General features: G+C 37.2%; 1 protein-coding gene across 2 annotated transcripts in view; it reads right to left on the bottom strand.

Moving 5' to 3' along the window:
• Nucleotides 1-2,145: 2,145 nt before the first annotated feature.
• The window catches only part of tspan15 (tetraspanin 15), a 43,114-nt gene continuing 30,655 nt past the window's right edge, over nucleotides 2,146-14,604 (bottom strand). For both annotated transcript variants that reach the window (XM_044197061.1, XM_044197068.1), the window contains exons 5-8: nucleotides 13,460-13,576; nucleotides 9,385-9,435; nucleotides 8,606-8,722; nucleotides 2,146-5,298 (exon numbers count right to left, since the gene is read on the bottom strand). In XM_044197061.1, the coding sequence (XP_044052996.1) occupies nucleotides 5,131-5,298; nucleotides 8,606-8,722; nucleotides 9,385-9,435; nucleotides 13,460-13,576 (453 nt within the window). In that variant the 3' untranslated portion in view covers nucleotides 2,146-5,130. The remainder of the gene's footprint in view (nucleotides 5,299-8,605; nucleotides 8,723-9,384; nucleotides 9,436-13,459; nucleotides 13,577-14,604) is intronic.

Raw genomic sequence — 14,604 nt, 5'->3', positions numbered from 1 at the left:
GATCACATTTCGCCTCCTGTCACACACCTGTAATTTACATTTGCATTTTTATTACCTGTAACCACAGTCTTTCCCTAACTTTAATCAGATTATAGTTGCCATGCACAAATATTGTAGAAGGCAAAAATTTAAAACATTTTGGCAGTGGAATCGTTGTCATTGAACGTAATCCGAGGTTCCACAGAATCGTCCAAAATCGCCATTTTTGTCTGGCGGTAGGATTGATAAGAGTTATACAAAACTCCTTTAACATATTTTTGTTTTCATGAAGTTGAGGCCATAACCTTACAAGTGCTAGATGGCTTAACTGAAATATTTCAAGACACATATGGTCATCTTAGGAGGCTGTGAACGAGGCAGGGTGGTCTGCTGGGATGTTGATTTATGATGCAACATATTGGAAATATAAGTTACACGGCTGATGGTGGAGTATGACAGTGTTGGATAGATATTGGAAGACATATCATTTCACAGTGGCGTCAAATTTATTTAAGGACAAACAGCTAATGTAGGCTTGTTGGAGGAAAGATACGGTACATTTCATGCAAACATTGCTCTCATATGCTCGGCTATGATCACACCATTTAATGGTGAATCTTGTGACTTCGGTGACAACATTGCCTGCACATGACACATGATGTATGTGTCATATGGCAATTTTTTTGTGATCAGTTTGAATATTTTTCAAAGCAGCAACTCTCCAAGAGAAATTATTCTCAGGGAGACAAATAGTAGGTCTAGCTTATAATGTGATCAACTTTTAATTTGGACACATGGTACACAGAATCCACAACAAAAATCAGAGGGAGGGCTGACCTTGCAGAGAATGAGAGCTGGTGGGAAGAAACCAAACAAGTTATTTTAAGCTGTGTGTTGGTGGAGCAGTGCAACATGACCACTGCTTCCAAACCATTCTCAACAGTGTCTTCCTTCCTTGTTGGTGATGTAGGAAAATAATTTTATTCTCCGTGGTGGTGGTGGGAGTAAAATATTAATAGGTTCCATACAGCAGGAAGTCCTTAAAGCAGCAGGAGAAGCAGGAGTAAGAGGAACACAACAGAGATACAGCATCACCCAGAGAGTCTTTACAGGTCAGTACAACAGCAATCAACAACAGAAAAGAAGAGCACACGATAATACATGTAAAAGTACACACACAAAAGTACCTACATACGCACTCACACACACACGCATAGGTTATACTGTTAAAATGACAACAAGTTTTAGGTTAGTAATTTTAAAGGCAGAGATCATATAACCATAAAAGCATGAGGTAGGGAGTGAGGCTGAGTTCCAGCCAGTGAAATTAAGAGAGATCTTAATTAACAGAAAAAAGATGTGTTTTCAGTCTGGATATGAAGGTCTCAACAGAGCTTGCCTCCCGAATGTGCAGTAGTAGATTATGAAGTGAAGCGCAGTGGGCAAAGGCTTGACCGCCAAAAGAGTTAAATTGAGGAATAGTTAGGTAACCAGCATCAAGGGAACGTAAGGGACATGATGGAGTATATGGAGAAATAAAATTGGAGATGTATGAAATAAGGTTGGAGATGTATGAAGTTACAACAGATAGCTCCTCTAATGTCTAAAGGAGTTGAAGAAGTTGGTTCAACCAGAGCCAAGTAATGCTGAGATGACACATAGATGATGCCTGTGTATGAGAAGTAAATGTCCTGCATGGTAATGTTTCTAAAGGAATCTTATTGAAATCTCTTGATCTGGTCAAACTCTCACTTACATAAAGGACTGAGGATTGGATGCTGATCAAACATCTATTCGTTTATGTTTTCAAGGTGAAGTAACAATTAAATTTTGTTCTGATTGTAACTCATGCTTTTAATGCCACTAATGTTGCTCACCACTTTGTCTAGAGTACATTGTTAATTTTCATATTTTTGGGGAGTTTCTTTTATCCATAAACAGATTTTTCTTTGTTTCCCAAACTTTTCCTTTATCTTTGATTAACTTGAAGTCACTTCATTCTTTTGCTATTAAAAACAAGAACAGATGTTTTAAACATTGCAGACATGTAATGAACAACGGAACAAAGGAATTTCCTTTCTCCAAAAAATGTGTCTTTAATATTATAGTCTTAATTTAATGACTTAATGGATTAACTACAGTCAACTCAAAGATAAACAACAGAACTCATCGAACAGCAGTAAATCATTTTATTATCCACCCTCAATCAGGCAAAACTATTTGACAACATACTTCTTTCAATAAGTGTGGTTTTGTGCAATTAAATGAACTGACCATGACCCTGACTTTTAAAGATGGATGATGCAATTCCCAGTGAGGCCACCCACATATTGAATGTGCGCATTCGTTGTGTATAGCACGACAAATGATTTAAACACATTACATGGTATACATACTGTAGGGCGAGGTGAGCTGAATGTCCTAGCAACTAAAAACATACCTTTGTATTTACATCTATGTATCATCTTATTCCTTTCAGGAGACATTGGCAGTTTGACTGTGATGTGTAAGTACTGTGATAGTAGACTTTAGTGATGATAGTTACATAAACAAGAAAAATAGTCTTCCTACATCCTCCATGCTGTACACATTAAAGGTAGCAAGTACGGACTTTCTTTGGCTTTAAGTATTATACAGTATGTTTAGACTTCACAAACATGAATGACAAAACACACTACAGACTACTAAAAAGGTCATTGCATTTTTAGTTTAAGAATTTAAAAAGTAAAAATTGCTTAAATAGTTTTATACTGCCAATTCCCCTGATAACCTGGATTGACCAGTGAGGCTGCTAAATGTGTTAAGTCTCCTTAATTAGCCAAGATGGTCCTTTTAACTCATCATCATTTAATAAGTCTGGTTTAATGAGGCAGACAAATGAAGTGACCTGAGTGCAAACAAAAAAATAAAGTCTTTACTTCTAAAATCCATTACATCATAAAACATACAACTTTTTCTTCTCACTGCTGTTTAACCAGCGAGAAGCTGCCGTATGTTACAGTATGTTGAATCTGACGCGTTTCCTGAAAATCAGATGCTATGTGAATACAACTATACTGTAAGAAGTAGGTACTGTGGCACATATTAAATAAACCCTCAACCAATAGATTATATACACATAACTTTTACCTTCAACCCACCAGCCATTAGCTTAACAAGTTACAGTCAAGTAGTGACCGAGCTGAAACACGAAAACAAACTTTTCTAATCAAGGCCTGACAAAACGAATCAGACAACCCAACATGTTAGTAACGTTAAAATTAAATGTACTCTTTTTCTGCAGCCAGCTGATCATGAGTGGAATTAATTTAATCTGCATTATTATATATTAAGCCCTGATATGTGGCCATGCTAATGAGGATAAAGTCCTGGCAATCTCTATTTAACGCTCCAGTGCAAACAAGGCTAACATGTAAACCTTGTTTGGCCTTGCAAACATGTTTTAGCAGTGATATAAGTACAGTAAGGTACAGTGTACTACAATATTAGTATACATATCATTAAGAATGTAGTGTGACACAAAGGCAGGGGAGATATGAATAAAAAAAACAATCAACTTCAACAAAAATTAGGTATTTGGTCTCAGTTTCCAACTTCACATTGAACCAAATTTCAGTAGCACATTAAATTCACATTATTCACTTATGTCATGACAAGTGCATGTCTGTAAAACTTAAAACCACACTGGATTGCTTGTAGACATAGGCTAGATGTACTGTAGATAAAATTGGCTTAGAGCATTCCTGTCTCCTAGAAATTACACTTCTAATTCATTTTGCCAAATCTGTTTTGAGGCAAATGTAATTGCTGCCTGGTTTATGTTCAGTAGCAACATTTTTTCAAGTGTAGTAAGACAAGCTGTAGGGAGGTGGCCTGGTTGGATAGAGGGCATCCAAAAGCACAGAAATTTGACAGCGGAGACTGGGGTTTGGATCCAGCGTCCTCTGTGTGGTTAGGTCAAGGCAACAACACTAAGAAAAATTAGTGGTTTTGGTTAAATGTTAATAAAGTAAACATGTCATAGCTTGTGCTTCAAGTCACAAGGTTTTGTAACTTTAGGTGTGCTCTGTGTGAGCATTTTGCGACTTAGCAGATTCCTTAAAAACATTTCGTCATGTTGATAAAAAACCTAATTCAAGTGGAACTGCATGTCTCACAGATTGATTTGCTGGTGCAAATTAGTAGTACATACACATAATTTCGAGGGGACACGGTAACTATTCTTAATAACCCTGAGATATTCTCTTGTTATGGCAGTGGCACTGCATTAGCATTCATCTTTGAAATCAACATAAAACTGATAAGTTCAACGGAAAATGTATTTATTAAAAAAACAAACAAACAGTAGATTTGTGTTCAAACAAGGAGTCAAAGTTAAGATTTTGATGAAGAAAATATCTGTAATAAATCTGAGCATTATAAACAACACCTATTGTGCTGGACACATCATGAGGGTTCAATGAGCACTTGGTCATGGTCACAAGATGAAGGGTGTATAAATACTCACTCTACAGGTTCAAATTTCAAAATAATTCATTTTTAGTCACAAACTTCTGAGTATTTCCAGCTCTATGTATAAATAAGGCAAGCATGTCCTGCTTCCACATAACAGAAACAGTGCCAACATAATCTTCTTTTGGCAACAGTAGTGATTGAATGATAGGACCCGCTTCATCAGTGGTTGTATAGAGGAGTCAGGTAATGTTTTAATTGGCAGCAAAAACAAACAATGAACACAGGTATAAAGGTAAGAACAAAGTCAGTGCTGTAGATTGTGGTTGTGTGATGTAACTAATTTCATGTCATATTATAACACCAGAAGCAAAAGTAGTTGTACTGGTTTCTGTGTTTATCCCTGAGACTGAGGCACAATGCAGCTAAAAGCACATATCTAAATGAGCTATTATTTATTATTATGTTAACACAGCAATTAATAGTTAATAACACGGTGGACTCAACCCCCCCCCCCCAAAAAAACAAAAAACAAAAAACATCAACACATTTTTTCCCCCAGAGGAGTGAGCATATAGTAAACCTGCAGTTCAAAGTCAGGCTCCCACAGTGACTGCAGCAATATCTGGATCAAATGGAGTGATTTAAACTACAGTGTTGACTGGACTCCAATTTGCTGCTTTTTGTTCTCTGTCTCCATCAGTCGATCTCTGGCATACACTTAAACCATTTGGTCACGCGGCCGTGCCTCTTGGCTTCTCTTTCATTTGTGTTTGAGTCCAGTAGTCCATCTGTGTAATGACCATACTCAGTGATGTGGTCTTCAACACGAGTGATGTACAGCCAGCTGACTATCACACCAAAGAACTGGAGGGAGAGAGACAGAGAGAGAAGCTAATTATTAGAACGAAGGGAATGGAAGTCACCATGGGTGCTTCTCATTTGTCTTATATGTCTCCTTGTTTCCCTCTTATCCTTGTGTCTCAGTCCCTCCTGCAATTGACACGAGGAAGAGATATAATGGGAAGATGCGAGGATAGAGGAATCGAGGACACGTTTTTTGAGGAATTAGATGTTTTTTTCCTATGAACTCTGAAGCAATGTCACTTTCTGATACCGATGGCACATCTGTCAATCTGCAGGTCTAACAGCTCTGTATACCTTGGAGTCTGTATTTGCACCGATTTTGTGATGTACTGTCCAAATAATAATAAGGACGCACTGTCACTACTGTCAGCGCAGCGGCGTAGTGATGTCCTCCAACATGACAAAAGTTAATGTGAAATTTCTCTGAATGTTTCCCCTTAAATAAACAGTTTGACAAGCATCTGCACATTCATTAAAAATCTGCATTTTGCATTTATATTGCGAACAGATCAGTCAAACCACAGTTTGTAATTTTACTGCTCAGAGCCGACAACGCTTTATTTGTTTATGAATTATTTGCATCTGCATTTATTTCTAATAATAAATATATTCTGTAATAACAGTACAGTACCTTCTAGATGTTGTTTTTAAAGCTAGAAAAATACCAAAGTCAGGCAAAAGAACTGATGCATCAAAAATTCAGCCTGTTTGATCTAAATGTACAGCAAACCTAAATGAAATGGAAAAGCATGCCAAGCATTTTGTGAAAATTGCACTGCTTATTTTATCATTGCTGATGCAGTGAAGTTATCAGATGTACCTGATGGTGAAGCAAATTACATTTTCTCCCATTTAGTCATCTGATTTTCTTACCTGCATGTTTTATTTCAGTGCGCTTCTGATATTCACAGACATACTGAAACTAAAGCTGTATTTGTTAAATCCCTGCCAGCTGTGAGAGTTTGGGCAAAGTACAAAAGTTGGTCTCTAAAAGTCTACAGGTACAAACGACAGAACACCTCTACCCTTTGAGTATATGGTATAATACCAGATCAACATATACAGCAGGTAAAATAAGTATTGAACACGTCACCATTTTTCTCAGTAAATATATTTCTAAAGGTGCTATTGACATGAACTTTTCACTAGATGTTGGTAACAACCCATGCAATCCACACATGCAAAGAAATCTAACCATTGATGTCCATAAATTAAGTTATGTATAATGATGTTAAATGACACAGGGAAAAAAGTATTGAACATGCTTACTGAAATTAATTTAATACTTCGTACAAAAGCCTTTGTTGGTAATGACTGCTTCAAGATGCTTCCTGTATGGAGAAACAGGTTGCATGCATTGCTGAAGTGTGATTTTGGCCCATTCTTCCAAACAAACAGTCTTCAAATCTTGAAGTTTCCGTGGGCCTCTTCTCTGAACTCTGATCTTTAGTTCTTTCCATAGATTTTCAATTGGATTCAAGTCAGGCGATTGGCTGGGCCATTCTAGCAGCTTTATTTTCTTTCTCTGAAACCAATTGAGAGTTTCCTTGGCTGTGTGTTTGGGATCAATGTCTTGCTGAAATGTCCACCCTCGTTTCATCTTCATCATCCTGGTAGATGGCAGCAGATTTTTTATCAAGAATGTCTCTGTACATTTTTCCATTCATCCTTCCTTCAATTATATGAAGTTTGCCAGTACCGTATGCTGAAAAACAGCCCCACACCATGATGTTTCCACCTCCAAACTTCACTGTTGGTATGGTGTTTTCGGGGTGATGTGCAGTGCCATTTCTCCTCCAAACATCGTGTGTATTATGGCATCCAAAGAGTTAAAATTTTGGTCTCATCTGACCAGACTATATTCTCCCAATATGTCACAGGCTTGTACAAATGTTTTAAACTTTAAACAAGCTTCAACATGATTTTTCTTCAGTAATGGAGTCTTGCGTGGTGAGCGTGCATACAGGCCATGGCGGTTGAGTGCATTACTTATCGTTTTCTTTGAAACAATTGTACCTGCTAATTCCAGGTCCTTCTGAAGCTGTCCACAAGTGGTCCTTGTCTCTTGAACAACTCTTCTGATAATTCTTTTCACTCCTCTGTCAGAAATCTTGCGAGGAGCACCTGGTCGTGGCCGGTTTATGGGGTAATGATGTTCTTTCCACTTTCGGATTATGGCCCCAACAGTGCTCACTGGAACATTCAGAAGTTTTGAAATCCTTCTGTAAACAATGCCATCATTATGTTTTGCAACAATAAGGTTGCATTGGTCTTGAGACCACTGACAAGGGGCAGGATTGCTTTCAAATTACTGATTGTGTTGGCTTTCGATGTCTTTTTGCACCTCCCTTTCTTCATGTGTTCAATACTTTTTCCCCTGTGTCATTTAACACTTTAACACATAACTTTATTATGGACATCTATGGTTTGATTTCTTTGAATTTGTGGATTTCATGAGTTGTTATGCACCTTTAGAAATATATTTACTGAGAAAAATGGTGACGTGTTCAATATTTATTTTACCTGCTGTATATCTATATCGGCCTTATAGTTGACTGTCTTGTGGAGACATAAATCTGTTACACAGTCACATTGTGGGGACTCGTCTCCCTTTTGGGGATAGAAAGCTAGTCCTCACAATCTAAATCATTAAATTTTGGTGTTAAGACTTAAGGTTTAAGGGTTGGGGTTGAGCATGTAGTGGTTATGGTTAAAGGTAGGCTACGTCTTCGGGGAATAAAAGTAAGCTAATGTCCCCTTAGTTTGGTATGTTAGTTGTCTCCTGTCCCAGACTAAAACAGTTTTTTTAATAATCATTCATCCAGAAGAACCCATCAAGAGAAATACATTTTACTAAAAAGTGTCGTCCTTAAATATACTGAACAATAAAACATGAAATGGACTTCATCCGCAATCTCACCCAAATCTCAAAATGCCTCTGGACGCAATTGGATAGACCTACAACCAATCAGAGTAGCGAAACATGTGACGTGTGACTTTTCAAATCTGGACCAGTGACGCTTTTCTGTCAGTCATCGTATCAAATAAGCCCCATATTAGATAAAATAGTTGTGATTGGCCTGACCAGATCTAGGACAGGTGGAAATCTGTCTGAATGGGAGGGGGGCCAGACGTATCTGCCAGAGCAAATGAAACATGAGCTCGGCAGATACGTCTGGTTCCCAGGCTACAACCACCTTAAGGAACAATTTGCACAGAGCATCATGAATATTACATTGCCTTAAGTGATAATTTGTGTTTAAGTTTTAGGGAAAGTGACAAGTTTTGTGTGTGTGTGTTTGTGTACCTGAGGCAGTAGGATCCCTAATAGCAGTCCAGCCATAATCTTATAGTTGTCCATCAGCCAGATGAAGAAAGCATCAGTGCAGCCTCTGATATGGATCGTTGAGATCAAGTCCAAACGCTGCAAGACACAAACTGCTTGTTATGACCAGTTTGTAGTTACAGTCAAGGATTGGTTATTAAGTTACTTTGAATTCTTTAAGACCAGCATCAGATATGGACGACAAACGCACTGACGGATAGATATCAAGTTATTTGAGATGTTTTGTTTTTACATACATTTTAAAATTTTACAATTTTTCATAATGAATTATAACTAAACAGTCTTAAATTTCAAAATCAATATGTTTCACTCTATAAAATAATTGAAAATGATCAAGTGCCAGCAACATCCTGGACCCGTGAGGCCTGATCTCTGCTCAGTGGTCAAACTGGAGGAGACAAAAGAACTAGCATTACATCCCACTTCCTGAAATACAAAAGCTTTATGTCATTTGTTGTTATAATTTTGCTTAAATTCATGACTGAAAGGTTTGACTTTGCTCAAAGGATTTGTGGCAGTAACAGTGAGTAGCACACAGTGCACATGTCAGCTAGTCACTATAGTCACTGTGTTGCATACACAGAACAACTGTCTGAAATTACCACTTTAAATTATTATGCTCTGGCTGTCAAAGCAGGCAAAAAATCTACACTAAATATTTTATACTGACATTAATCTAATGAGGTTAAAAAGACATCCGTCTTTTCTTAACTGAGTCATGTGAGTCTTTGAGGTCTTACCTCTCTTTCCATCACCTTGTATCCACACATAGTGTTGGCCACTTCATTAGGCTGGAGGGGACAGAAGCAGGAGATCAAGTTAAGGTCAAGTTAGAAATGGTCACAGAACAGCTTTCAGCATCAAGAGGAGTCAACAGCGGGCAGAAGATGACTCGTTTTTCTATAGAAAAGAGGTGGAAACTGTACACAAACCAGAGATAGACTGCAAAGGAAACACACACATTATAACTGCCCCTCTCATGCACACACACGGATGACAGTCCTGAACCACAAAACTGACCAAAGCATGTGCATTGGGACTTTGAGCCAGTAGTTTTCCATATTCAAATACTAAAATATATTCATATATTCAAATAAGATATGATAAACTGCTGATAAAATTGCTTATAAAATCTCTTGTTGCCTTCTGGCACAGGAAGAAGAGGAGGGGAAGAGTGATCACCCTTTTTAAGTCATTGTACAAGTTTTATTGGCTTTATTTTTTGTTTTAGATTTTAATGCATTACTACGGTATTATGATTAGTAGTAGGGATGGGAGGGTAACTCAAAATACCAAACTGTCACCATATTTTGCCCAAGATTCTGCAAAGTGACTGCAATACAGTCTTCTATGATATATCATAATGTCCTGTAACTGAAGAAAATACACCACTCAAATGACAAAAACCAGGAATTAGTGACTCTGCTCCATTCATTTCAATGAAACAGGTGGGAAAACACGATTTTTGATTAAGTAGAGTTAATTGCTGCTTTAATATGAACATAGAGGCTTGCAATGACTTTATAATTACAAAGATTATAAAAGTAGAAAACTGAACGTTTGAACTACTGTCGCCTGACTTTGACCAGTCCTTGGAGCTGATAATGTACAATGCATGGATGTGAATCTAAATATTGGTATCATATATTATCATTATCTAAATATGGATGAAATTATATGAGACACACAATTGATGGACATCAGACAGACATCGCTTTTATCTATTTTACATTTTCACCAATGGACAACATTTTGAAGAATGGAGTGCAAATGCATTTTACTGTTCACATAGGAAATGGCAAAATGACTTCTAATTCTATTATTTCCAATTTAATAATCTAATTTGTTATATGTTATAATGTATTCCTACAGATTTCCAACGATGGTACGTGCCGTGTCTGACTTTTATTGGCAACTGGCTGGTACTTAATACTTCCAAGGAAGGAGAACTATAAATAAATCACTAATCTGTGTATTTCTTGTTTATTAGCCAAGACAAGTCTGTTTCATAGGCAACAGTTATCAATCAGATGCAACAAGACATGCGTTCTGCTTCGTCTCTGGCACACGTGGTGGTGTGTTTTGCCTGTCTCTCTCATCCATCACTTAACGTATGTCAAATTTTATTTATTCATTCATAAAAGAGATCTGTGAACCACGATATTTCTAATAGGAGAATTTTAGTTTGAATATAATTATATGGAGAGATGATAAACCATAATGGCAGTGGCTAAAGCTATAGCTGAGCATTTTTTCCCCAAAACATTTTTTAGCAGTTCTTGACAAATACATGACACTGAATACAGGGAACAACAAATCAAACTGCAAATCAATCAATTATTAGTTCAATATTCCACCATAACTTTACACTGAAAGGACTACAGTAAAAATAATATTGGCTGCCTTTACGCTGCTTATCAATGTTTCCTATACAGTTAACAGTAGTGAGCCACTACTGCAAGAAACCCTTTAAAAATTAATAGAAAAGATTTTATACTTTAACAGTAGAACAGAAAACAAATGAGCTGAACCACCAGTGAAAATAGTGACTGGAAACAATGCTATGACATCACATGTTATCAATATGTAAACATGTGATGAAATAAAAAAACTATGAAAAGAATTTCATATTGAGAACACAGGTTAAAAAGTGTGGCGGTTTCATGAGTCCAGCTACTGTAAGTTGGCCCGTTCATCAAACTGTTGTCTATCTGAATAGAACATTTTTGTTTGTTCTCTCTTTCCTTGTAAACTCTGGGGAGTGTAGGTGTATAAATTAAAGGGAGCACATGTGCTGTTTTGCATGGGAGAAAATTGCCTGTGAGTGTGTCTGGCATGGCTTAATCACCATCATAAAGATGATGAGATGCGTTTTAAACTCAACTCCACACTATTACAGCTATTACTATAATGACATACAAACTGGCTTCACAAACACATTATAAATAAATAGAGCCAGGAATGATGAAATGTTTGCTTTATCCATGCACCTCAGGTAATGTTACAGATTCTAGTATCCAACACTGATATTCAAAACCAGTTAACACACATATAATATAAACATGAGATGCTGCTCTGGGTGGTATTGGCAGTTATTGTTAGCAGGGATTGAAACAGCACCCATTCAGTTAGCAGGTGGCTTCCTAACGAAAGGACATTCTGATGATTCCACCATTTAACATACATGAAAGTTGCATGTTACACTTATTTTTTAAAAGAGCTACTGCATTGATCTAGCATTGCACTTCTATAATATTGTCGGACTTGTGATGGACAGTTAAAAAGGGATCAAAATCGATGCAGTAGAACTCGAGGTATCGTTTAGCCCAGACATTCTTCTTCCTTGTAGAAACCTACACAAGTCGCTGACAGTTCGGTCTGAGGTTTGTGTGTTATACTAGTAGCTGTTAATGTAGCCTGTAGCCACTAGCCCAGTGATGCCAACTTTTTTTCCAATGAAAGTAGCTAGCACTACATCCAAAAGTCACTAAAAGTTATACACTCATTTGCATGTTCATGATGTCATCGCGCATTCATTTGCATACATCTTAGTGCAGTGAGGGAGAGATCACCTTAATTTAAGACATAAAACGTAGATAGAGAAATCTTTGGCCAAATAATCACAAACTCACTACGGGGACATTTGAAGTAAAGAAAGTATAAAAAATAAATTACAAAATCTACAAAGGGAGGGAGGAGGGAGAAGATCAAACAAACTATTTACAACATGTAGTAACATCCTAATCCAGAGATCCGGAGAGAAAGAGTGAAGCTGCCCCACACGCCATACACTGACTGAAGAGGAAGAGATACACTGTTGGCAGAAGAGCTGCCGCATGCATGGGAATGAATTACAGTATAATATATTTATAGATTTCTCACCTTTTCCCTGATGGTCTGAATAAGTTACTAAATTTGTCACTAGTTGCGTTTTAGAAATAAAGTCGCTAAGAGGGTCTGAAAAGTCACTAAATCTAGTGACAAAGTTGCCATGTTGTCAACACTGTGCTAGCCTCAAGCAAAGATGAGGAGCAGGTTACAGAGGTCTGGTAAGCTCACTTCTTTCTAACTCCACACCCCCAGATGTTTTTCATTTTCAAATTTGTAGTCTTCAGTCCCAACTGACGCCTCAAGTGAAGTCACTTGAGGCAATTTATCAGACTTTGTGCACTCCCTCTGGAGCCACAAAAAGCTTTATACAACTTGTTTCACATATGCAGTAGTACTCACCAAGACCTGGTAACAGACTTTGATGTGTAAAATTGGAGCACTTCACCTTTAATGTAAAGTGAAATGCAAAACAGCACATATAGTCAGGACGTGATGATGGCACTGATGTTCATATCTCATTTTCTAGGTGAGTGCTCTTTGTTGTTTATATTATATACTGTATTTATATATATATTTTTTGGCTGTGTCTTGGACCTTTACCAAAATATAGTGTAAACAGAAAAAAACATTAAACCAACAGACATGATGACCAAATACATCTTTTTTTGAGAATACATTTTTAACAAACTAGCATGCAATGCAATAAAATTGTAGCACTTACAGTGACAGTGTACTGGCAGTAGTAATAAAACTGGTTTGGTTATAATACTTGAATCCAAGCTGTAATGGAACAAGTAAGTAAAGTCATATTTGCTGCTATAATGCAGTAGTAGTTTAGCAGCAGTAGTGCCAAGAGATGTATAAATGGTATTGGTGATATTACCTGGTACAGGAAACCCATAACAGACAGCCAGTGCATGCTACTATGTAACAGTAACAGTCTATAGTAGTGATAATTCTAACAGTAATGGTAGTGATACCTACCTTAGTAGTAATGCAGCAGGTATAAGGGACACCGCAGGCCAACGGACCAGGTGCAGAACAGTTGTGGTACATGTTGACCTCCCAGTCTGTATACTCTTGACCTCCACAACACGTAAACTGCAGGAGACAAGAAAGATGGTAGAGTAGAGACAAGTGCAGAAATTGGAAGAAGAAGGAAAGACAAAAAGAGAGATTTAGAGGGAGATGGAAGGGAATATGTAAGGTGAATAAGAGACAGAATGAAGGGAGGCAGGAATGAGGGAGAGGGGAGAGATAAAAAGAAAGTAAACAACTTGATTAACAACGTTTTTTTTGTTGTGCTGGCGTAATACCAGTAACACTGTGGAATGAAATGAGTCATAATAATGACAATTTGCACGTAATTATGAGTCTGTTTTATATATGTGTGTGTCTCTCTCTAACTTTGCCAAAATCAGTGTACAGGTGGTGGCAGGGCTGGATGAAATGATTGAAATCAATATTATATTACAAAATAATACAATATCATACTACAATATACAATATTATGAAGATATGACTTTTCTGATATCAATATATATTTCAATATGACAATCAAACACAAACTCTTCACGTGTTAAGTTATTAAAAACTCTGAATCATGATTAAAACAATATGATCATACTATTACAATTCCACTGTAATAGTAAGCAGTAATTTGTTGCCAAGCGCTTGGCGGTGGACATAATATCATCAGCACCTGGACCTGGAACCTTGCAATGAACCGTTCCCTTGTATAATGTTCAGTGTAGTTTGTTTCCCTTAAATCTACATGGGTAAAATAACAACACAAAAACATCCAAGAATACAGTTTTCAGCAGGTGTTACCCAGATTATATGCATACAGATCAAGACCTTTGCAATTCAAGGAACCTAAAGATCAATCACATTAGACATATAAACATTAAAATTTAAATTCATTCTTGGACATTTTTCTCATGAAAAGCCTCTGCTACCTATCCAACACACTGAGCCAGCATTTGAAAGTGTTTCCTCCCAAATCAATAACACTTGCAGGCCAGAACAACAAATTGATACCTGCCAACCTCCTGTTTTGGGTTCACAGGCACAAAATAGTGCGACACAAACCAATTAACTTTTATTGCCCTCTATTTCAGCCATTTCTG

Source organism: Siniperca chuatsi, linkage group LG1 (assembly GCF_020085105.1).
Source record: "Siniperca chuatsi isolate FFG_IHB_CAS linkage group LG1, ASM2008510v1, whole genome shotgun sequence".
In the NCBI taxonomy this organism is placed as follows: Eukaryota; Metazoa; Chordata; class Actinopteri; order Centrarchiformes; family Sinipercidae; genus Siniperca; species Siniperca chuatsi.
Note: the sequence above shows the minus strand (reverse complement) of the source record. Positions and strands in the feature narration are given on the sequence as shown.